The sequence below is a fragment of the Mytilus edulis genome, chromosome 4 (assembly GCF_963676685.1).
Source record: "Mytilus edulis chromosome 4, xbMytEdul2.2, whole genome shotgun sequence".
In the NCBI taxonomy this organism is placed as follows: domain Eukaryota; kingdom Metazoa; phylum Mollusca; class Bivalvia; order Mytilida; family Mytilidae; genus Mytilus; species Mytilus edulis.
The window spans coordinates 64,102,339-64,125,587 of record NC_092347.1 but is presented as its reverse complement, the minus strand read 5'-3'; the positions used below and the strand labels follow the sequence as shown (position 1 = coordinate 64,125,587).

Below are 23,249 nucleotides of genomic sequence, written 5' to 3'. Positions count from 1 at the left end.
GTATCTTTCGACTCTTTTTAAGTATTTATAAGATTCACAAAGTTTTTTGAAATAAAGGAAACAGTAGTATACCGCTGTTCGAAATTCATAAATCGATTGAGAAAAACAAATCTGGGTTACAAACTAAAACTGAGGGAAACACATCAATTTGTAGATTTTTTCTAAACTGTTAGTACGACATGAGCCTTAATGAGTCAGGTAAATGTTGTCTTGATAAGAGACAGAGAGAAGATGAGTGAAAATAGTAGTCATAAATCGAAGAAAAATCGACAAAACTGTGACAACAAATGAAAAACGACGAAAGACAAACATTTGTCTGAAAAATAACAGCATATAATAAGTCGTAAATAGAAGTGTTTTTGTGGTTATTGTATTTTTGTAAATTTGCATATTTTAGTAACAACCAACTGTCCAAGAAATACACTATTTTGTTCAAAGACCCTAATTTCAAAAAAAGTTAGGCCAAATACAGCTTATAACCAGCAGTACTAAAGAATCGTAGGTACTGTATTATTTATCAAAGAATAATGATTATAACATTTTCCATATAAAGAGAACTGAACTCCTCTATTATGTATTAGTTCTCGTCGTTTTGCTTATGAGAAGTGAAGTAAAACAAACAGTTTTTTGGCCAGTAATTTGCCTGCTGGCTCATAGACATTTATCTTTCTTATTTTACTCATATGAACAAACACGAAGGAATTCAATACAAGACAACATACAGGATACTATCTATATAAATGCTACATTACCAGAAGATATTACTTTTTTGAAAAATGCAATATGTCCTATGTTACCAAAAGAGGTACGAAAGATACCAAAGGGACAGTCAAACTCATAAATCTAAAACAAACTGACAACGCCATGGCTAAAAATGAAAAAGACAAACAGAAAAACAATAGTACACACGACACAACATAGAAAACTAAAGAATAAACAACACGAACCCCACCAAAAACTAGGGGTGATCTCAGGTGCTCCGGAAGGGTAAGCAGATCCTGCTCCACATGTGGCACCCGTCGTGTTGCTTATGTGATTACAAATCCGGTAAATTGTCTAATTCGGTAGGTCATATTCATGAAAGGGAAGGGGATTGTTGTTACGACGTAAGGAACATATCCGATATCATTTGTTAAACGGTTATTCCATAACGGTCAACCAACTCGTGATGGCGTCCGTAAAATTTACGAAGGGATGATTTCAACTTCACCATTTGGAACTCTTGGTTAGAATTACCAATTCTACAATTAAAATTCAAATAAACCTTTCAAAATGATCTTGAAAATTACAAACTTCCTTGATTATAAATTACGTATTAGTAAACCTCAATTCAAATACTGAAACTAGTGCTAGTAAGCACCGGAAAACTTAAAACTGATTATAAATATGGGAGGAGGTAAACGGAGATTAACAATTTACAAATCATCCCTTCCCCAAATTTACAAAAACATAAATTATACCCAGTACGGGTAACTATGGATAACGTTTTAAAAATGAATAGAAAAATGAGCATATCGTATGTTATATATTTAAATATGGGGTTTACATTACTATTTATAAAAAGATTGCATGCGCACTGAATTTAGGCACACCGATCGAAATATTCTGTTGTTTGTGCTACAATGGGGGTTGTAGTTAGTGCATATTCATATTCATATTTCCTATTAATGAATAAGGAGTGATAGGATTCTTTAATTATTGAAATTAAACAATCGTTTTGTACACATATCAGATATATAACATGTATAAGACAATCTTTACTTTCGATTGTGTCTCGAGGATTGTGTACTTATTTTCTTTATAACAAATAAACAAACAAACAAAAAACGAGAATGTTAAAAAAATGTTTATCCTGATTGTTGTACGTTACAACAAGAAAATTAACTTGTTCAATGTTATGGAGTCAAGTATATCGTTCATTGAGTTATCAAATTTTAGTAGATCAAACCTTTTTATAATGTCGACGAATGATAATAACTTACGTGTTGACGGCTCGTTGTTAACTATTGATTCGAAGATTTAAAATTATCCGAGTGCATGTATGATAATAGGTCATCAATTAGGATAATCAATTATGATACTAGTAACACTTACACCATATAAATTAACGACGTTTTAAGAACATATTATTGCGTTCTTTATGTTATTTAAAAGGATAATATATATTTTGAAAAAATATATTTTGATGATATAAATTTTGAAAGTTATGGCTGCGTGATATTTGTATACCATGAGTTGAATTCATATCCACATGCTTAGAAATAGTAGAATGAAATGCATAATTTTAAGATCTGGAAATATCTTTTTAAAATCAAAGTGATGGAAATCACTCATGGAAAGATTAGAAGAGAAGTTTGAATTATTTCTATTAAGGTATGGTGGGGGAAATGAACATTTATAAAGCACGATTGCTGAAAATTGCATTTACAGCTGGTCCTTAGAAGGAAACTTGCTTTTCTAGTATGAGGATAAAATGAGCTCAAATTAAATAATATGGGTCTCTTAATTTGCACAATTTTATTTAAACTGTAGTTTATATCTTATCAAAATTATGTTGCCAGTTCTGAACATGTTTCAAAAAATCAAAAAAATGCAAAAATTCTTCTAGTAAATATTACCAAGCAAGTTGAAACAGAGGTTATATGGCATTGAAGATTAAAGAGTGCCTTTTGATAAATTTTAAAGTATTTTTCAACACAGGGCATTGAAAATGTACTTTTTCAGTAAACCAATTAAATAACTTATCTTATTGAAATGTGGATTCTTTCTTGATTGCAAAAATATATATTCACTTCTAATAAAAATTCAAATTACTTAAATAGACATAATGATTGATGGGAAATAAACTAATAAACAATGGTTTGCTTTTAATTTTAAAATTTTTAAACTGTTTCAAGCCAATTCCTGATAAAAAAAAGTGTACTAAAATTAATCTAATTGTTGATTAATTACAGATGATTATTGGAAATTTATCAAGTAAATTATAGGCCTTACTTGAATACCTTTTATTCATTCATATTTATATTCATATTTCATTTTTTTAAGATCTTGTTAATCCATTTATCATTTATCTTTCAGATACAATTTACAGAATCACTTTATGTAATGTAGATCAAAAGTAATTGGCAATAAATAAATCTATCATCCTTATAAATATCAAACATCTAATATACACATTTGTGTATTCAATTATGAGGTCAAATGCTGGTGTATTAAGAATTATATGTATATTGAGTGGTCTGATTAATTATGTAAGACTGAGGTTGATAGGTAATGTGGTCAATTTGATTGGCAGTTTAGGAGGTGGGGCATTGTAATTAAAGGTCCACCTTGTCTTTGATTGTTTAGGGATAATGACAGTTGTCAATCATACTAGTTGAATCAATACCCAGTTACCTAATCAAACTTTTTTTTTTAAAAACCTGCACATCAACACACCTTAATGACATACATTCTTGAATGAACTGCTCCAATAATATACCCAGTTTTTTTCAGTTTACATGTGTATTATGTGCACATACATGAGAACCATAGGGAACTATATTTCAGTGTGAATACATTTAGTAACAGTAGCTAACCTGTCCTGTTGTTAGGAAGGCTGGTGCCTAAGTAAAGATTTAGAACAAGTTCTAATCTTTCCAAAAAATCAACAAAAATTAACTTACACTCCGGTGTTTTGTGTACAGCGGGTTGTCTTTTTGTCTTTTGCAATGTCGTTTGCATTGTATTATCGATTTATGAGTTTGAATGTACCTTTCAAATTGGTATCTTTTGACTCTCTTTAAGTATTTATAAGATTCACAAAGTTTTTGAAATAAAGGAAACAGTAGTATACCGCTGTTCGAAATTCATAAATCGATTGAGAAAAACAAATCTGGGTTACAAACTAAAACTGAGGGAAACACATCAAATTTTAGAAAACTATGACTCAACAGAACTTGAACACAACATTAAAATGTAACACACAGAAACGAACTATAATATAGCAATCGAACCTCGTACTTAATAACTAATATTTCAATAAAGCATTCCGGCGTGCCTATTTTTGAAAAAGTGAAGATATTATTTCTAAAATAAAAGCATTTTTGAAGAGAGGTATAGAATATATTTTATGTGGTTTAACGAAATGAATTCAATAATTATCTTAATGTAGGTTTAATGAAATAAAGATTTTTCTAACTCGATATTTCCGAGCTTATCTTTTCATTTCCGTTTTCCTTGACAGAGGGTAGCTTTCATGTTAGCTATAAATCAAATGGTAAGTGTTTGAACAGTTGAATGTCTGTTTCACAGATGACCATTATCGAAACTACTATCACTCCACTCTTCCTTGAATGTGTGATTACCGAACGTGACTTATCACCAAATGTTTTCTAACATGATCAACACCAAGGATGTTACATTCGGAGCACAATCTGCTTATTATTCTGGAGCACCTTAGATCAAACCGGATTTTTGATGGGGCTCATGTTGCTTAGTCTTCAGTTTTCTTATGCCAGTTTTATTTTCAAGTTTGAATTTCCCTTTGTAGATAGTAGTGCTTGAAGACATCACACAAAGTGTTTCACTTATGTATAAAAATAAATTGTGATGAAATTTTAGAACAAATCAGTGTTATTTCACTCAAACATCAAGTTTTAAGGCAACATTTTTATGGTGAAACACTAATTCACTTTCATATTCCAAGGGGTTATAAAGTTAGTGCAGAAACTTGTTTGGTTTATGTGTACACGGATAGCTAGGTTGTACTAAGTTTTTGATGAAGACCTTCAATTTACCTTTTTCTCCCTTGTACATGATACAACATGGTGAATATTCATGTCAAGTTCCATTAACGAACTCAGAGGGTTTTTAGAGTGGCAAAGATTTTTGAACATATGCCCAAGGATTGCAAGGTTGAATTAATAAAGAAATGTGGATGGATTATGATTGTCAATGAGACAACTATCAACCATCAGAGACCATAAAACAAGGATGTTAACCCCAGGGGCCCTACATATAAACCATGAGAAAACATCATACTCTATAGTGAGCAATAAAAGGCGTGACACAATGTATACAATTCATAAGAGAAAATCCATCAGTCTGAATTATGCTAAAAACAATAAAAGAAAACCAAATATGGCAGACAGCAACCAATGACAACCAGTGAATTACAGGACTTGTCTTTACCAGGGATATAGAGTGTGTTGTAGTTAATATTTTTGTCAGTGCTAAACTGTGCCTTCTAACATGGAGAAGAGCAAAAACATATCAAAACAAGAATGTGTCCTCAGTACACGAATGCCCCACTCGCACTATCATTTTCCATGTTCAGTGGACCGTGAAATTGGGGTAAAAACTCTAATTTGGCATTAAAATTAGAAAGATCATATCATAGGGGACATGTGTACTAAGTTTGAAGTCGATTGGACTTAAACTTCATCAAAAACTACCTTGACCAAAAACTTTAACCTGAAGCGGGACAGACGGACGGACGAACGGACAGACGGACGGACGAACGAACAGACGGACGGACGGACGCACAGACCAGAAAACATAATGCCCCTCTACTATCGTAGGTGGGGCGTAGGTGGGGCATAATAAGAACAAACTTACTTTTTCTCAACTATTTTCAATGTATATTCAACCCTTGTTCATGATTAAACGTTCTGGTAGTTTTGAAAAATCATGTGAAAGTCTGGTTGACAAATAAAATAGAATTTTCACAAAGCCATTACTTTATTTTCCTAAATTTCAACATTGAAAATACTGTCTAGACTAATGTACACATTGGTCACTTTACACCTCACATTTCAATATTTAAAAGGAGATGGGAAAAGAGCCTTTAATATAGCTATATTGAATAAATCAAATAAATATATCAAAAGCAATATTGAAAATATTTATTAACAATACACTCCTGCATTCAAAATTTAAACATGATTATTTTATGATCTATGTCATTTAAAACATTTGCTTTATAAATAAGCACTTTTATTTAAAATAGACTGTATCATTTTAAACAACAGAAAACCAATAAAAATCATATAAACTTGCATCAATAGCAATCAACAAACACATATATAATATAACAAGAAATAGTATATCTGCTGTCTAAATAAGGGTCAGTTTAATTGAATTGAATGCTTCTATTTGACAGAAGCAAATTTTGTATGAAGCACTTAATTTCTAAAAATGTATGCATGGTCAAAACTTTTACCACCCTATGAAATTACTAAAAGAAGCATTCAATACTGATAATAACATTTTTTGGTAGGATCATGAAAACAAGATTTCTATCAAGTTTTTCTTTTTAACCTGTGCACTTTAATGTGGAAAAACATGTCACCATGAATTTTACAATTCATTTTGCAATGAATGTTGATTTCAGAATTACACGAGAATCCTGTTAGCCAATCATAATATCTTATCATAATGAAATATGAAATATACATGTAATGAAATTATTTTAAATTACTCTCTTCCCTGGCTCCTAATTTTCACTCTTGACATAAAAAATAAACAAATGAGTATGAGATGTTAGTGGTATTCATTTCTGTTAGATTGAATAAATGTGATACTGAATCTTAAACTAGAGGTTCTAAAGAGCCTGTGTCGCTCACCTTGGTCTATGTGAATATTAAACAATGGACACAGATGGATTCATGACAAAATTGTGTCTTGGTGATGGTGATGTGTTTGTAAATCTTACTTTACTAAACATTCTTGCTGCTTACAATTATCTCTATCTATAACAGTACTTTCTGTGGAAAATGTTATTGAAAATCTTCAAATTTTAAGAAAAATTGTTAAAAATTGACTATGAAGGGCAATAACTCCTTAGGGGGTCAATTGACTATTTTGGTCATAGTGACTTATTTTTAGTTCTTACTTTGCTGTACATTATTGCTGTTTACAGTTTATCTCTATCTATAATAATATTCAAGATAACAAAAAAAACAGCAAAATTTCCTCAAAATTACCAATTCAGGGGCAGCAACCTAACAACCGATTATCCGATTCATCTGAAATTCCAGGGCAGATAGATCGTGACCTGATCAACAATTTTACTTCCTGTCAGATTTGCTATTAATGCTTTGGTTTTTGAGTTATAAGCCAAAAACTGCATTTTACCCCCATGTTCTATTTTTAGCCATGGCGGCCATCTTGGTTTGTTGGCCGAGTTACCGGACACATTTTTTTTAACTAGATACCCCAATTATGGCTAAGTTTGGTTAAATTTGGCCCAGTAGTTTCAGAGGAGAACATTTTTCTAAAAGATTACTAAGATTTACGAAAAATGGTTAAAAATTGACTATAAAGGGCAATAACTCCTAAAGTGGTCAACTGACCATTTTGGTCATGTTGACTTATTTGTAGATCTTACTTTGCTGAACATTATTGCTGCTTACAGTTTATCTCTATCTATAATAATATTCACGATAATAACCAAAAACAGCAAAATTTCCTTAAAATTACCATTTCAGGGGCAGTAACCCAACAACGGAATGTCCGATTCATCTGAAAATTTCAGGGCAGATAGATCTTGACCTGATGAACAATTTTACCCTGTCAGATTTGCTCTTAATGCTTTGGTTTTTGAGTTATAAGCCAAAAACTGCATTTTACCCCTATGTTCTATTTTTAGCCATGGCGGCCATCTTGGTTGGTTCGCCGGGTCACCGGACACATTTTTTAAACTAGTTAACCCAATGATGATTATGGCCAAGTTTTGTTAAATTTGGCCCAGTAGTTTCAGAGGAGAAGATTTTTCTAAAAGATTACTAAGATTTACGAAAAATGGTTAAAAATTGACTATAAAGGGCAATTACTCCTTAAGTGGTCAACTGACCATTTTGGTCATGTTGACTTATTTGTAGATCTTATTTTGCTGAACATTATTGCTGTTTACAGTTTATCTCTATCTATAATAATATTCAAGATAATAACCAAAAACAGCAAAATTTCCTTAAAATTATCAATTCAGGGGCAGCAACCCAACAACGGGTTGTTCGATTCATCTGAAAATTTCAGGGCAGATAGATCTTGACCTGATGAACAATTTTACTTCCTGTCAGATTTGCTCTAAATGCTTTGGTTTTTGAGTTATAAGCCAAAAACTGCATTTTACCCCTATGTTCTATTTGTAGCCATGGCGGCCATCTTGGTTGGTTGGCCGGGTCACGCCACACATTTTTTAAACTAGATACCCCAATGATGATTGTGGCCAAGTTTGGATTAATTTGTCCCAGTAGTTTCAGAGGAGAAGATTTTTGTAAAAGATAACTAAGATTTACGAAAAATGGTTAAAAATGGACTAAAAAGGGCAATAACTCCTAAAGGGGTCAACTGACCATTTCGGTCACGTTGACTTATTTGTAAATCTTACTTTGCTGAACATTATTGCTGTTTACAGTTTATCTCTATCTATAATAATATTCAAGATAATAACCAAAAACAGCAAAATTTCCTTAAAATTATCAATTCAGGGGCAGCAACCCAACAACGGGTTGTCCGATTCATCTGAAAATTTTAGGGCTGATAGATCTTGACCTGATAAACAATTTTACCTCATGTCAGATTTGCTCTAAATGCTTTGGTTTTTGAGTTATAACCCAAAAACTGCATTTTACCCCTATGTTCTATTTTTAGCCATGGTGGCCATCTTGGTTGGTTGGCCGGGTCACGCCACACATTTTTAAACTAGATACCCCAATGATGATTATGGCCAAGTTTGGTTAAATTTGGCCCAGTAGTTTCAGAGGAGAAGATTTTTCTAAAAGATTACTAAGATTTACGAAAAATGGTTAAAAATTGACTATAAAGGGCAATTACTCCTAAAGTGGTCAACTGACCATTTTGGTCATGTTGACTTATTTGTAGATCTATTTTGCTGAACATTATTGCTGTTTACAGTTTATCTCTATCTATAATAATATTCAAGATAATAACCAAAAACAGCAAAATTTCCTTAAAATTATCAATTCAGGGGCAGCAACCCAACAACGGGTTGTTCGATTCATCTAAAAATTTCAGGGCAGATAGATCTTGACCTGATGAACAATTTTACTGCCTGTCAGATTTGCTCTAAATGCTTTGGTTTTTGAGTTATAAGCCAAAAACTGCATTTTACCCCTATGTTCTATTTGTAGCCATGGCGGCCATCTTGGTTGGTTGGCCGGGTCACGCCACACATTTTTTAAACTAGATACCCCAATGATGATTGTGGCCAAGTTTGGATTAATTTGTCCCAGTAGTTTTAGAGGAGAAGATTTTTGTAAAAGATAACTAAGATTTACGAAAAATGGTTAAAAATGGACTAAAAAGGGCAATAACTCCTAAAGGGGTCAACTGACCATTTCGGTCACGTTGACTTATTTGTAAATCTTACTTTGCTGAACATTATTGCTGTTTACAGTTTATCTCTATCTATAATAATATTCAAGATAATAACCAAAAACAGCAAAATTTCCTTAAAATTATCAATTCAGGGGCAGCAACCCAACAACGGGTTGTCCGATTCATCTGAAAATTTTAGGGCTGATAGATCTTGACCTGATAAACAATTTTACCTCTGTCAGATTTGCTCTAAATGCTTTGGTTTTTGAGTTATAACCCAAAAACTGCATTTTACCCCTATGTTCTATTTTTAGCCATGGTGGCCATCTTGGTTGGTTGGCCGGGTCACGCCACACATTTTTAAACTAGATACCCCAATGATGATTATGGCCAAGTTTGGTTAAATTTGGCCCAGTAGTTTCAGAGGAGAAGATTTTTCTAAAAGATTACTAAGATTTACGAAAAATGGTTAAAAATTGACTATAAAGGGCAATTACTCCTAAAGTGGTCAACTGACCATTTTGGTCATGTTGACTTATTTGTAGATCTATTTTGCTGAACATTATTGCTGTTTACAGTTTATCTCTATCTATAATAATATTCAAGATAATAACCAAAAACAGCAAAATTTCCTTAAAATTATCAATTCAGGGGCAGCAACCCAACAACGGGTTGTCCGATTCATCTGAAAATTTTAGGGCTGATAGATCTTGACCTGATAAACAATTTTACCTCATGTCAGATTTGCTCTAAATGCTTTGGTTTTTGAGTTATAAGCCAAAAACTGCATTTTACCCCTATGTTCTATTTGTAGCCATGGCGGCCATCTTGGTTGGTTGGCCGGGTCACGCCACACATTTTTTAAACTAGATACCCCAATGATGATTGTGGCCAAGTTTGGATTAATTTGTCCCAGTAGTTTCAGAGGAGAAGATTTTTGTAAAAGATAACTAAGATTTACGAAAAATGGTTAAAAATGGACTAAAAAGGGCAATAACTCCTAAAGGGGTCAACTGACCATTTCGGTCACGTTGACTTATTTGTAAATCTTACTTTGCTGAACATTATTGCTGTTTACAGTTTATCTCTATCTATAATAATATTCAAGATAATAACCAAAAACAGCAAAATTTCCTTAAAATTATCAATTCAGGGGCAGCAACCCAACAACGGGTTGTCCGATTCATCTGAAAATTTTAGGGCTGATAGATCTTGACCTGATAAACAATTTTACCTCATGTCAGATTTGCTCTAAATGCTTTGGTTTTTGAGTTATAACCCAAAAACTGCATTTTACCCCTATGTTCTATTTTTAGCCATGGTGGCCATCTTGGTTGGTTGGCCGGGTCACGCCACACATTTTTAAACTAGATACCCCAATGATGATTATGGCCAAGTTTGGTTAAATTTGGCCCAGTAGTTTCAGAGGAGAAGATTTTTCTAAAAGATTACTAAGATTTACGAAAAATGGTTAAAAATTGACTATAAAGGGCAATTACTCCTAAAGTGGTCAACTGACCATTTTGGTCATGTTGACTTATTTGTAGATCTATTTTGCTGAACATTATTGCTGTTTACAGTTTATCTCTATCTATAATAATATTCAAGATAATAACCAAAAACAGCAAAATTTCCTTAAAATTATCAATTCAGGGGCAGCAACCCAACAACGGGTTGTTCGATTCATCTGAAAATTTCAGGGCAGATAGATCTTGACCTGATGAACAATTTTACTGCCTGTCAGATTTGCTCTAAATGCTTTGGTTTTTGAGTTATAAGCCAAAAACTGCATTTTACCCCTATGTTCTATTTGTAGCCATGGCGGCCATCTTGGTTGGTTGGCCGGGTCACGCCACACATTTTTTAAACTAGATACCCCAATGATGATTGTGGCCAAGTTTGGATTAATTTGTCCCAGTAGTTTCAGAGGAGAAGATTTTTGTAAAAGATAACTAAGATTTACGAAAAATGGTTAAAAATGGACTAAAAAGGGCAATAACTCCTAAAGGGGTCAACTGACCATTTCGGTCACGTTGACTTATTTGTAAATCTTACTTTGCTGAACATTATTGCTGTTTACAGTTTATCTCTATCTATAATAATATTCAAGATAATAACCAAAAACAGCAAAATTTCCTTAAAATTATCAATTCAGGGGCAGCAACCCAACAACGGGTTGTCCGATTCATCTGAAAATTTTAGGGCTGATAGATCTTGACCTGATAAACAATTTTACCTCATGTCAGATTTGCTCTAAATGCTTTGGTTTTTGAGTTATAACCCAAAAACTGCATTTTACCCCTATGTTCTATTTTTAGCCATGGTGGCCATCTTGGTTGGTTGGCCGGGTCACGCCACACATTTTTAAACTAGATACCCCAATGATGATTATGGCCAAGTTTGGTTAAATTTGGCCCAGTAGTTTCAGAGGAGAAGATTTTTCTAAAAGATTACTAAGATTTACGAAAAATGGTTAAAAATTGACTATAAAGGGCAATTACTCCTAAAGTGGTCAACTGACCATTTTGGTCATGTTGACTTATTTGTAGATCTATTTTGCTGAACATTATTGCTGTTTACAGTTTATCTCTATCTATAATAATATTCAAGATAATAACCAAAAACAGCAAAATTTCCTTAAAATTATCAATTCAGGGGCAGCAACCCAACAACGGGTTGTTCGATTCATCTGAAAATTTCAGGGCAGATAGATCTTGACCTGATGAACAATTTTACTGCCTGTCAGATTTGCTCTAAATGCTTTGGTTTTTGAGTTATAAGCCAAAAACTGCATTTTACCCCTATGTTCTATTTGTAGCCATGGCGGCCATCTTGGTTGGTTGGCAGGGTCACGCCACACATTTTTTAAACTAGATACCCCAATGATGATTGTGGCCAAGTTTGGATTAATTTGTCCCAGTAGTTTCAGAGGAGAAGATTTTTGTAAAAGATAACTAAGATTTACGAAAAATGGTTAAAAATGGACTAAAAAGGGCAATAACTCCTAAAGGGGTCAACTGACCATTTCGGTCACGTTGACTTATTTGTAAATCTTACTTTGCTGAACATTATTACTGTTTACAGTTTATCTCTATCTATAATAATATTCAAGATAATAACCAAAAACAGCAAAATTTCCTTAAAATTATCAATTCAGGGGCAGCAACCCAACAACGGGTTGTCCGATTCATCTGAAAATTTCAGGGCAGATAGATCTTGACCTGATAAACAATTTTACTGCCTGTCAGATTTGCTCTAAATGCTTTGGTTTTTGAGTTATAACCCAAAAACTGCATTTTACCCCTATGTTCTATTTTTAGCCATGGCGGCCATCTTGGTTGGTTGGCCGGGTCACGCCACACATTTTTTAAACTAGATACCCCAATGATGATTGTGGCCAAGTTTAGTTTAATTTGGCCCAGTAGTTTCAGAGGAGAAGATTTTTGTAAAAGTTAACGACGACGGACGACGGACGACGACGGACGACGGACGCCGGACGCCGGACGCAAAGTGATGGGAAAAGCTCACTTGGCCCTTCGGGCCAGGTGAGCTAAAAAAGAAACAACCATAGAATCATTACAATTGTAAATGATTTTTTTCCTGAACGGCAATGAAACATCATTAACAATTATTATTGTTTAATGCATGGTTACTGTGTGAAAGAAGACGAGAATTTAAGCACTTCTGGGCACCCAAAGAAAAAGATTGCTTTTATTTTACAATTTTGTGAATTTAAAAAAAACATTGAAGAGTATAAATTTTAGCTATGTAAATTATAAATTTGTGATAAGTTATCTTTCTTTATTCATGGGAGTACATTTGTAGTTGAACCTATTTTTGTCACAATTTCATACTTCAGAGTTTAGTTATTTAAATACACATCATATTTTTACTTGAACATCGAAGTATAATATATCATTGATAAATTGCTTAATATTTAGGGGGTAAAAATCTAAAGAATGATAACTCCATAGCACTATGTTGTTTGAAACTATGTAAGGTAGTGATAAACCTTGAAAGATTTAGATATCATGTCAAAACAATAAAGTTTTGATTGCATTTCATGCAATCTTTACCCCAAAACTTTTTATTCTATAGTAAAGCTATTCTTTCAAATCTATGACTTTAAATAATGTATGAAAGCATTAATGCCCTTCAAACTTAATATCATAAAAAAAAACAATTTCTAAAATATTCCAAATCTGATTATATCTTTTACTGACTTCTTACATGTTTCAGCACAAAAAGAAAATCAAAGCATGTTAAACATGTTAGTAGTGTATGAACAGTCACACAAGCATTGTGTACAGTGTCTTGAGCACCATGGAATGAATTATGTACATCATATATTGATAAAAATTTGCAGAAATCTTTCAACATCATTTTTTACTAAAATCAAGAATAATTTCAGATCATAATTTATGGCACAAGCAAGTAAACTAAGTTGAGCAATAATGGATTTAAGCTCTCATAAAGATTATATATTTCAACACCTCATATGTTTAACTATATCTATAGAAAGCACTTTAGAATGAAACATCACAGTTTACAATGGTTTAGGTATATATAATTTACAAATTTATCTATACATATAAAGTCAATAAAAGAAGATATTTAGGATGAACTTGCAAATACATGATCTTCTAACTGGTGCCTATTCCCAGAAAATTTGATGTTGTAAAGAATCTATCTTTACTTCAAAATGTTCAATGACATGGTTTTTCCTTCCCCCTTTTTGATCCTGGGTCAGCTGGGGCAGGTAGTTTGTAAAATCGAAATTGGAAAACTGCCTGTAATTGACTCAACTTTTAAATAATTTTTCAATAAAACTATTTTTTATATATAGTTAATGCTAACAGTACTCTTTATCTTTCTACAATTAAGGAACTTTTTTCAACTCGCATACCATCATAATAACAACTTTTTTAATCATTATAACATGATCAGTATCAATTTTTCTGCACCAGATGGGCATTTTTCGACAATCAATGTCCCTTCAGTGGTGCTCAAAGGCCAAAATATTAGAAAATCAAAAGTTTATTTAAAAGATGAAGCGCTATAAACCAAAGGGTATAAAAAGGTATAGCCAAAGATTATCTTAAAGTGAAACTGTATCTGCATTCTATTTAAGGAATGACTCTAACAATTTTTCTGTCTATGAAGAAATAACATCAAAATGTGGTGCACACTGAATAACTCGCAGAGTTATTTAAAATGTGCACCACATTTTTTATGTTATTTCAAATAGACAGAAAAAAATCTTACAGTTGTTTCTTATAATTTAATTTTAAATTCCATTTTAAACCAGAGTAAACCATGTAAAAAAACGCTAATGACGTCACAGTCACATGACAAAATTATGTCTATGAGCTGATAAACAAAACAACGTCAGCCTATCAGAAGACATGTTACATCCAAAATTAAAATATTTGATGTTACTCACTGATTTCATCATGGAGTTAATGATAACCAGATGAAAAATGATATTTACAAGAGTGAAATCTACAACTGATTTTATCAAATCTAGCACGCATTCATCTTATTTTGATGACCATTACATAATTTATATAATTCATATAATAAAGACAAAAATTAGATTAATATGATCACTCAAAACCTATCTTTCAATTAATATAATATTGATAATTTTATTTGCTAATCATGAATATCAAGTCAGAAATTTATCTTAAGATTATTATGCTCCATTTTTCAAATAACAAACATTTGATAATAAAATTCTCACAACACAATTGTTGAGGAAGTAGCAATTTGTTATAACAATATATGCAAATTAAAAACATAATTTAAATCTAGGATTTAAAAGTCCAAACTCATCTCCAAAGTGGTTTATAAAATCTTAAGTCAGAGTGACCTAATTACTGTTAGATGCTATAAATACACTCTCCTAGATGCATCCTCAAACCAATTTATGTGCTGATAAGTCACCTACTTTTTGAGATTTAAACTCTGGCTCATAACTTACTGTTTGATATAAATTTCGAAACTTAGACACAGCCCTGTCCATGAAATATAGAATCTTTGACCTTCAAACAGTCTCACAATGAAGCATCTGCATGAGCATGCGACTATATTCCTTTTGGTTCCTTTGAACTGACTGCAGATGTGCACACTCGCATTTGAATGCCAAAATTCTTCCTAGGGGTACTCTAATAGCTCCTTGACTTCTTTGATGTGATGTGAAATTGTTCACTATATATACTAGATACTTCACTGGCAGACAACAAATACCAAAGGGAGATAACTGTGTCCTCATACCATAAAATTGTTTTATTCATAACCTTTCTCTAAATTATGAAAAACTCAACAGAAATGTTGGTGTATTTACTTTCCAATGTATTTACATTTGTTTTATTATAAACTGTTGATTGCATCCACCTTGGTATTGGCATTGAAGTGCATAGCTCACAATTATATTCACAAAACATATATCAAGACATTTTACATTTATTTTTGTCTTGTTTGGGTTTGCCTAGTTCTGGATTACTATTAGAAGTCCTGATTGACATTGGTTGTGAGACATGGTTATTGTGAGGGGCAGGTTCCATTTCATGGCATTCTCCAGACTTATCTTTTTCAACTGTTACCCAATTTTCTTCACCTGCAAATAAATATTTTTTTATTAAAAACTGATATCATTTTCATATATGTGTATATGTAGTGCAATTCTAGAGCATTTTAATCTGACTTTTTCTTTATATAATTACTTCATAATTCTAACAAGTTTTTTCATATATTCATATATTATACAATATATATATCGTATAGGTAGAGGACAAATACAATTTACAGTGTTGCAGCATCCCTAATATCTATGAAATATCAACCACTTTTTAAACATTTTTTTTTATGATGTTTTTTATTTTGTAGATACTTATCCTTGTTTTTGCAGGTTTGTGAACTAGATCTGATCAAGCCTTCTTGAGAAAAAGTTAAGCAAAATGGAGACTATAAAGTCAACTTCAGTTATAATCATTGTATGACATTAAATATGATAATTACAGTACTCATATCATTTAAAATTTTATGATAACTTGAAAATATATATAATTTATTATATACTTGAACTTCTATCAATCTGTTTAACAGCTTCGCTTGTAGTCCTTCCTGTTAATGCATCCAGTATATCATTTATACTAAAGTGATGATGGTCTGAAATTATCAATAAATTCTTTATTAGATTCCTCACTTACATTTTTTCTCTTTTAAATTCTTGTACATGTGAGATACCCTAGCTTTAAGTCTTTAAAATTATTTTATACAGTTTGTTCTCTTGTTGAGCTGTGACACCGCCATCCCAGGTTAGGGGATATCTGAGTACTCATAAACATGTTTAACCCTGCCATATTTCATTTTTACAAAAGAAGGGAGCTTGTAATTCAGTTGTTGAATTGTTGTTATTGGTTGTTGTCTGTCATATATATGTTTTTTCAGATGCTTTGCTTTTGTTTTAATTTGTATTTCATTTGCACCAAAAAAATCTTTCATTTACGCCACAAACCATATTTCATTTCATTTCGTTTGCGCCAATAATACAAGTAAAAAATATAAAATGTACAGTTTTATTCAAACGACTTTTTATAGTAATTTAAAAAAAAACTTTTTTTTTTATTGCATAATAATGCATTCATCAGAAACCAGTCATAAAACTCATAATAAAAGCACTATACACTTATACTTTCCTTGCAATGAGAATGTACTCCCTTATCTACTCAGTGTGAATATTTAATACTCCAAAAATAAATCTTATTACTCAGTGTGAATATTTAATACTCCAAAAATAAATCTTAATCACGATATAGCAATGAAACTTTTCCATTATATGTTATCTGTGAAATGGCACAAGTGCTTTTTTCATTTTTTGGCGCAAATAATATACAACCATGTGGCACAAATGCAATGCACCTGTTTTTTTCCTTTATTGTTTTGTCCTTTATCTGACCCTTTAAACTGTTGGTGAAGCCTTAAATATCTGACTATAAGATAGGAGTTTTGCTCAATGTTGGTTACCTACAGTTGCCTACATTCACTTTTTTTTTGGCCAGTGGCAAGTGGTTGTCTCATTGGCAATCATACCACCTTTCCATATTTCATATTACCGTAGAAAGACTTGTATAGTTCCCAATGGTAAATAGTCCGCACCCCCTTCTCCCCACAAAATATTAGGTAAAAAAACTTTTTGTAACTGTTAGAAAAGGTCTAATGAAACTCTAGTAATTTCAAATCCTGTGCGATCGTTTGCAGTATTTTCTTGGGAAACCTGTTTTCCATCAAACAGAAGCTAAAACTGCTTGTAAAATGATTCTAGAACACTTCATGATTGTTAAAATAAGTTTAACAATTTAGAAACTTGTATATGTTTAAACAAGAAGTTTAAAAAGCATGTGTAAATGAAGAAAATAACCGGTGAGAGTCGAAATCTGTACATAATAGATATCACTATAATACGACTTTGAAAGTAAAACAGTTCCATCCTTTTGTAAAACAGTCTTTAATATACCTATCACATTAATGTTTGAAGGGTCTTAAGCTAATAAAAACCATATTAGTCAGTATGTAACACCAAAACGGAATGACCAATAACTGATTATGTTTTGTATTTTACAAATTCTAAGCTGGTTTATGGTTGTCTTTTTTACTATGTTTGTATCGTTTCAATCAAGCAGATACCAGTCTATTTCAACCAATGCATTGAAAAGAAATGAGAAATTTGTAATGTAAGGTTTAGTTTTTATATTTATCAGTATTAATTTGATATTGAATAGAAATAACTTATTACCGGGTAATATGGATGAATTAAAATTATTTGTTTGAAAAATGATGAGAGCGCCCTCTACAATATCAGTAACAAAGATGGCGGAATGTTAACAAATCACCTCACCCGCGAAATTGAACTTGTTCTCTTATTTCTTGCTTACTGTACTCTATAGTCCGCACCCCCTCTGAAAGGTCCAATTTTGAAAAATAAAACCGCGGATTATACAAGCCTTTCTACAGTAATGGTGCAACATTTGGCGAAAAATAATCCATTATAAATATTGGTACCAACACACAAGAAGATTGGATCTATAGCTGCTGTTGAGAAAAATACAACAAAACATGGAAAGATGGATACACACATGAAAAGATAGTGATCATCTATATATAAGAATAAGGAGATGTAGTATGGATGCCAAAGAGACAGCTATCCATCAAAGACCAAATGAAGTAGACGATAGCACTTACTTCTTTCTGCCAATTGACATATCTGAACTGTTTACTTGATTTAGTTGATTAGTCTTTAACATTCAGAGGCAAACATAACGGATGCTGTCATTACATGAGGTACAGCGGAGAAGATTTTCATATAACATTGATAATTTATTGCTAGAAGGCAGCTACTAAATTTTCAGTTTGGATAAGAGTAAAAATATTTTATTACTTTAAACATTTTTATGACTATAAATTCATTATTATTCATTCCTTGGGTAACAAATTTTCGTTGATTTAGTGGGTAAATTGAGTCCAAACTGATAAAGTGTTTCTTTAAAATTTTATTAATTATCTAGTTATCTCTTATCTTTCATTGTCTATGTCTTTATATTGGTGCTTTTTTCAATAGATTAATAAATTACTATAGTGTTTTAAGTAGCATGTATACACACCTGGTCTTCTTTGTCTCAGCAGTGTCAGAGCATCTCTTATTTGATCCTGTGTATATCCCATATCAAGACATTGTTGTACAGCTTGTATTAATAAATCATCTGTCCAAGTATAAAAGACAGATTCAATACAACATACAGTTAGGGGTTAAATTATATAATAACTACTTTAGAGTTTGATGAATTTCTGTCTATCTTTGATTTTAGTGAACATCATTTGTCAGTTTAGGGGCATCATCACTTCTGTTCCCATGTTGAGTGATTGGTTTGAAAAATATGATGCTATATTGCACGAATAATTCTGCCAATCTTCATTGTCTGTTACTTTTCAAATGACTGACTTTTTACTAGACTTCAGTTATCTCTGTGCACAGAAATTCTTTTTTTTTTTGGTCATGGGATGAAATATTGAAGTCTGATTAAAAAAAAAGTTACCAAAACAGAAAAATGAGTTTTAGGCATATTTTGACCTATCAAAACTTGTAACCAGATGCTCCGCAGGGCACAGCTTTATACGACTGCAGAGTTCGAACCCTGAACATTGGGGCAAGTATGGACACAACATTCAAGCTTGATACAGCTCTGAATTTGGATTGTGATTAAATAGTTGACACAACACAAGTTTCTGACACATAATGAATGTGGTCTAAGAACTTAAACTTAAAAACTTTAAATTTAAAAATTGGACATCACCTTTTATGGTCCAATATCCAAAACCTAAATATATGGTTAGATTCAGCATATCAAAGAACCCCAAGAATTCAATTTTTGATGAAATCAAATAAAGTTCAATTTTCAAACATCAAAAATCTAAATACATGGTTAGATTAAGCATATATCAAAGATCCCCATATATACAATTTTTGTTGAAATCAAACAAAGTTTAATTTTGGACAGCAATTTGGACCAACTTGAAAACTGGGCCTATAATCAAAAATCTAAATACAGGTTTAGCATGTTTAGATTCAGAATATCAAAGAACCCCAAGGATTAATTTTTTGTTGATATCAAACAAAGTTTGATTTTGGACCACAATTTTGACCAACTTGAAAACTGGGCCCATAATAAAAATTATAAGTGCATGTTTAGATTCAGCATATCAAAAAAAACCAAGAATTCAATTTTTGTTGAAATAAAACAAAGTTTAATTTTGGACCAACTTGAAAACAGGGCCAATAATCAAAAATCTAAGTACATGTTTACATTCAGTATATCAAAGAACCCCAAGAATTCAATATTTGTTACAATCACACTTAGTTTAATTTTCGACCCTTTGGTCATTAATGTAGACCAATTTGAAAATGGGACCAATTATTAAGAATCTACATACACAGTTAGATTCGGCATATCAAAGAACCCCAATTATTCAATTTTTGATGAATTCAAACTAAGTTTAATTTTGGACCCTTTGGGCCCCTTATTCCTAAACTGTTTGGACCAAAACTCCCAAAATCAATCCCAACCTTCCTTTTATGGTCATAAACCTTGTGTTTAAATTTCATTGATTTCTATTTACTTATGTTATTGTGCGAAAACCAAGAATAATGCTGATTTGGCCCTTTTTTTGCCCCTAATTCCTAAACTGTTGGGACCAAAACTCCCAAAATCAATCCCAACCTTCCTTTAGTGGTCATAAACCTTGTGTTAAAATTTCATAGATTTCTATTTACTTAAACTAAACTAACCGGGCCCAAACATCAAAAATCTAAATACATGGTTAGATTAAGCATATATCAAAGATCCCCATATATACAATTTTTGTTGAAATCAAACAAAGTTTAATTTTGGACAGCAATTTGGACCAACTTGAAAACTGGGCCTATAATCAAAAATCTAAATACAGGTTTAGCATGTTTAGATTCAGAATATCAAAGAACCCCAAGGATTAATTTTTTGTTGATATCAAACAAAGTTTGATTTTGGACCACAATTTTGACCAACTTGAAAACTGGGCCCATAATAAAAATTATAAGTGCATGTTTAGATTCAGCATATCAAAAAAAACCAAGAATTCAATTTTTGTTGAAATAAAACAAAGTTTAATTTTGGACCAACTTGAAAACAGGGCCAATAATCAAAAATCTAAGTACATGTTTACATTCAGTATATCAAAGAACCCCAAGAATTCAATATTTGTTACAATCAAACTTAGTTTAATTTTCGACCCTTTGGTCATTAATGTAGACCAATTTGAAAATGGGACCAATTATTAAGAATCTACATACACAGTTAGATTCGGCATATCAAAGAACCCCAATTATTCAATTTTTGATGAATTCAAACTAAGTTTAATTTTGGACCCTTTGGGCCCCTTATTCCTAAACTGTTTGGACCAAAACTCCCAAAATCAATCCCAACCTTCCTTTTATGGTCATAAACCTTGTGTTTAAATTTCATTGATTTCTATTTACTTATGTTATTGTGCGAAAACCAAGAATAATGCTGATTTGGCCCTTTTTTTGCCCCTAATTCCTAAACTGTTGGGACCAAAACTCCCAAAATCAATCCCAACCTTCCTTTAGTGGTCATAAACCTTGTGTTAAAATTTCATAGATTTCTATTTACTTAAACTAAAGTTATAGTGCGAAAACCAAGAAAATGCTTATTTGGGCCCTTTTTGGCCCCTAATTCCCAAACTGTTGGGACCAAAACTTCCAAAATCAATCCCAACCTTCCTTTTATGGTCATAAACCGTGTGTTTAAATTTCATAGATTTCTATTCACTTATACTAAAGTTATAGTGCGAAAACCAAAAGTCTTCGGACGCTGCCGACGACGACAACAACGGACGACGACGATGCCAACGTGATACCAATATATGACCAAAACATTTTCAAAAATACATACCTTTTGTGAGAACAGTCCCAGTTTCTTCTGTACAACCATCTGTTTCCAGACTAGAAATAGAATCCTTTGGCCTTCTGACTGGTTTAAGTACTTCAGTATCATCTGGATCAACATTACTTCCGGAGCTATGTCCTAAAGGAGAAACTCCTAATGGTGTTTTTGCTAATGTCTGCTCACTACCTCTTGTAGGAGTTACTCTACTCCCTGAGCTTTGTCTTAAAGGAGAACCTCCTAACGGTGTTTTCTCTAATGTCTGCTCACTAACTCTTGTAGGAGTTACTTTAGGTACAGTAGTCTCTGATGCAACTGGTTGTTTGAGAACAGTGCTTTCATCATCACTTTCATTGTCAGAATTGTCGTGTCTTTGTTTAGCTACCGGGTAAGAACTTTTTATAGGCGGAACTAGAGCAATAAGTGGTGAAGAAGCAGGATTAGATGTGAATGGTTTTATTGGTCTTGAATTCAAAATCTTTTTAGCAGGAGCTACATATTTGTCACTGCTTGGTTTACTATCAGTTTTTTCTTTTGGTGGAATATTGTATTCAAAATTTTCTTCTTTTGTTGAGATCTTTCTGTTTTCTGGTTTTTGGTTTTGTACTTTCAAATTTGTACTTTCATTATCACTTGTTTTTAAACTAGTACTCCCGGAATCAGATGACCCCAATTTAGCTTCTGTCTCTTTTAACACAGTAGGATTATTTTGAACACATGTTATTTCTTTATCTTCATGTTCTGTTGGTTTGGAATTGCCTTGCAGTCTCCCAGCACTGGTATCTGAAATCTGATTTGTTGGAAACCCAGCATCAGCAGAGACAGATGAAGCATCACTTCTTCTTCTTGGCATGCTGTCCATATTAGGGACACTGAAATATAGGCATATTTGAAATTTAAAAGCAAGAATTGTTGTGTATATCTATAATAGTACAGCTATAACTATGATGTTAACAGCTACCTTAACTCTGATGTTAACAACTACTTTAACCCTGATGATAACATATATATACTTAAACTTTGATGTTAACAGCTACCTAACTATATGATGTTAACAACTAACTGTAAACCTTAACTATGATGCTAACAGCTACCATAACTTTGATGTTAACAGCTACCATAACTATATGATGTTAACAACTAACTGTAAATCTTAACTATGATGCTAACAGCTACCATAACTTTGATGTTAACAGCTACCTTAACTAGATGATGTTAACAACTAACTGTAAACCTTAACTATGATGCTAACAGCTACCATAACTTTGATGTTAACAGCTACCTTAACTATATGATGTTAACAACTAACTGTAAATCTTAACTATGATGCTAACAGCTACCATAACTTTGATGTTAAAAGCTACCTTAACTATATGATGTTAACATCTACCTTAATTCTGATTTGATTAGCTACTTTAACAATGTGATGTT

The 23,249-nt window shown here is 32.2% G+C and overlaps 1 protein-coding gene across 1 annotated transcript in view; it reads right to left on the bottom strand.

Moving 5' to 3' along the window:
- Positions 1–15,648: 15,648 nt before the first annotated feature.
- The window catches only part of LOC139520228 (uncharacterized), a 31,346-nt gene continuing 23,745 nt past the window's right edge, over positions 15,649–23,249 (bottom strand). Inside the window, exons 7-10 of the mRNA XM_071312712.1 lie at positions 21,828–22,690; positions 18,984–19,082; positions 16,402–16,491; positions 15,649–15,940 (exon numbers count right to left, since the gene is read on the bottom strand). Coding sequence (XP_071168813.1) covers positions 15,771–15,940; positions 16,402–16,491; positions 18,984–19,082; positions 21,828–22,690 — 1,222 coding nt within the window. The 3' untranslated portion in view covers positions 15,649–15,770. The remainder of the gene's footprint in view (positions 15,941–16,401; positions 16,492–18,983; positions 19,083–21,827; positions 22,691–23,249) is intronic.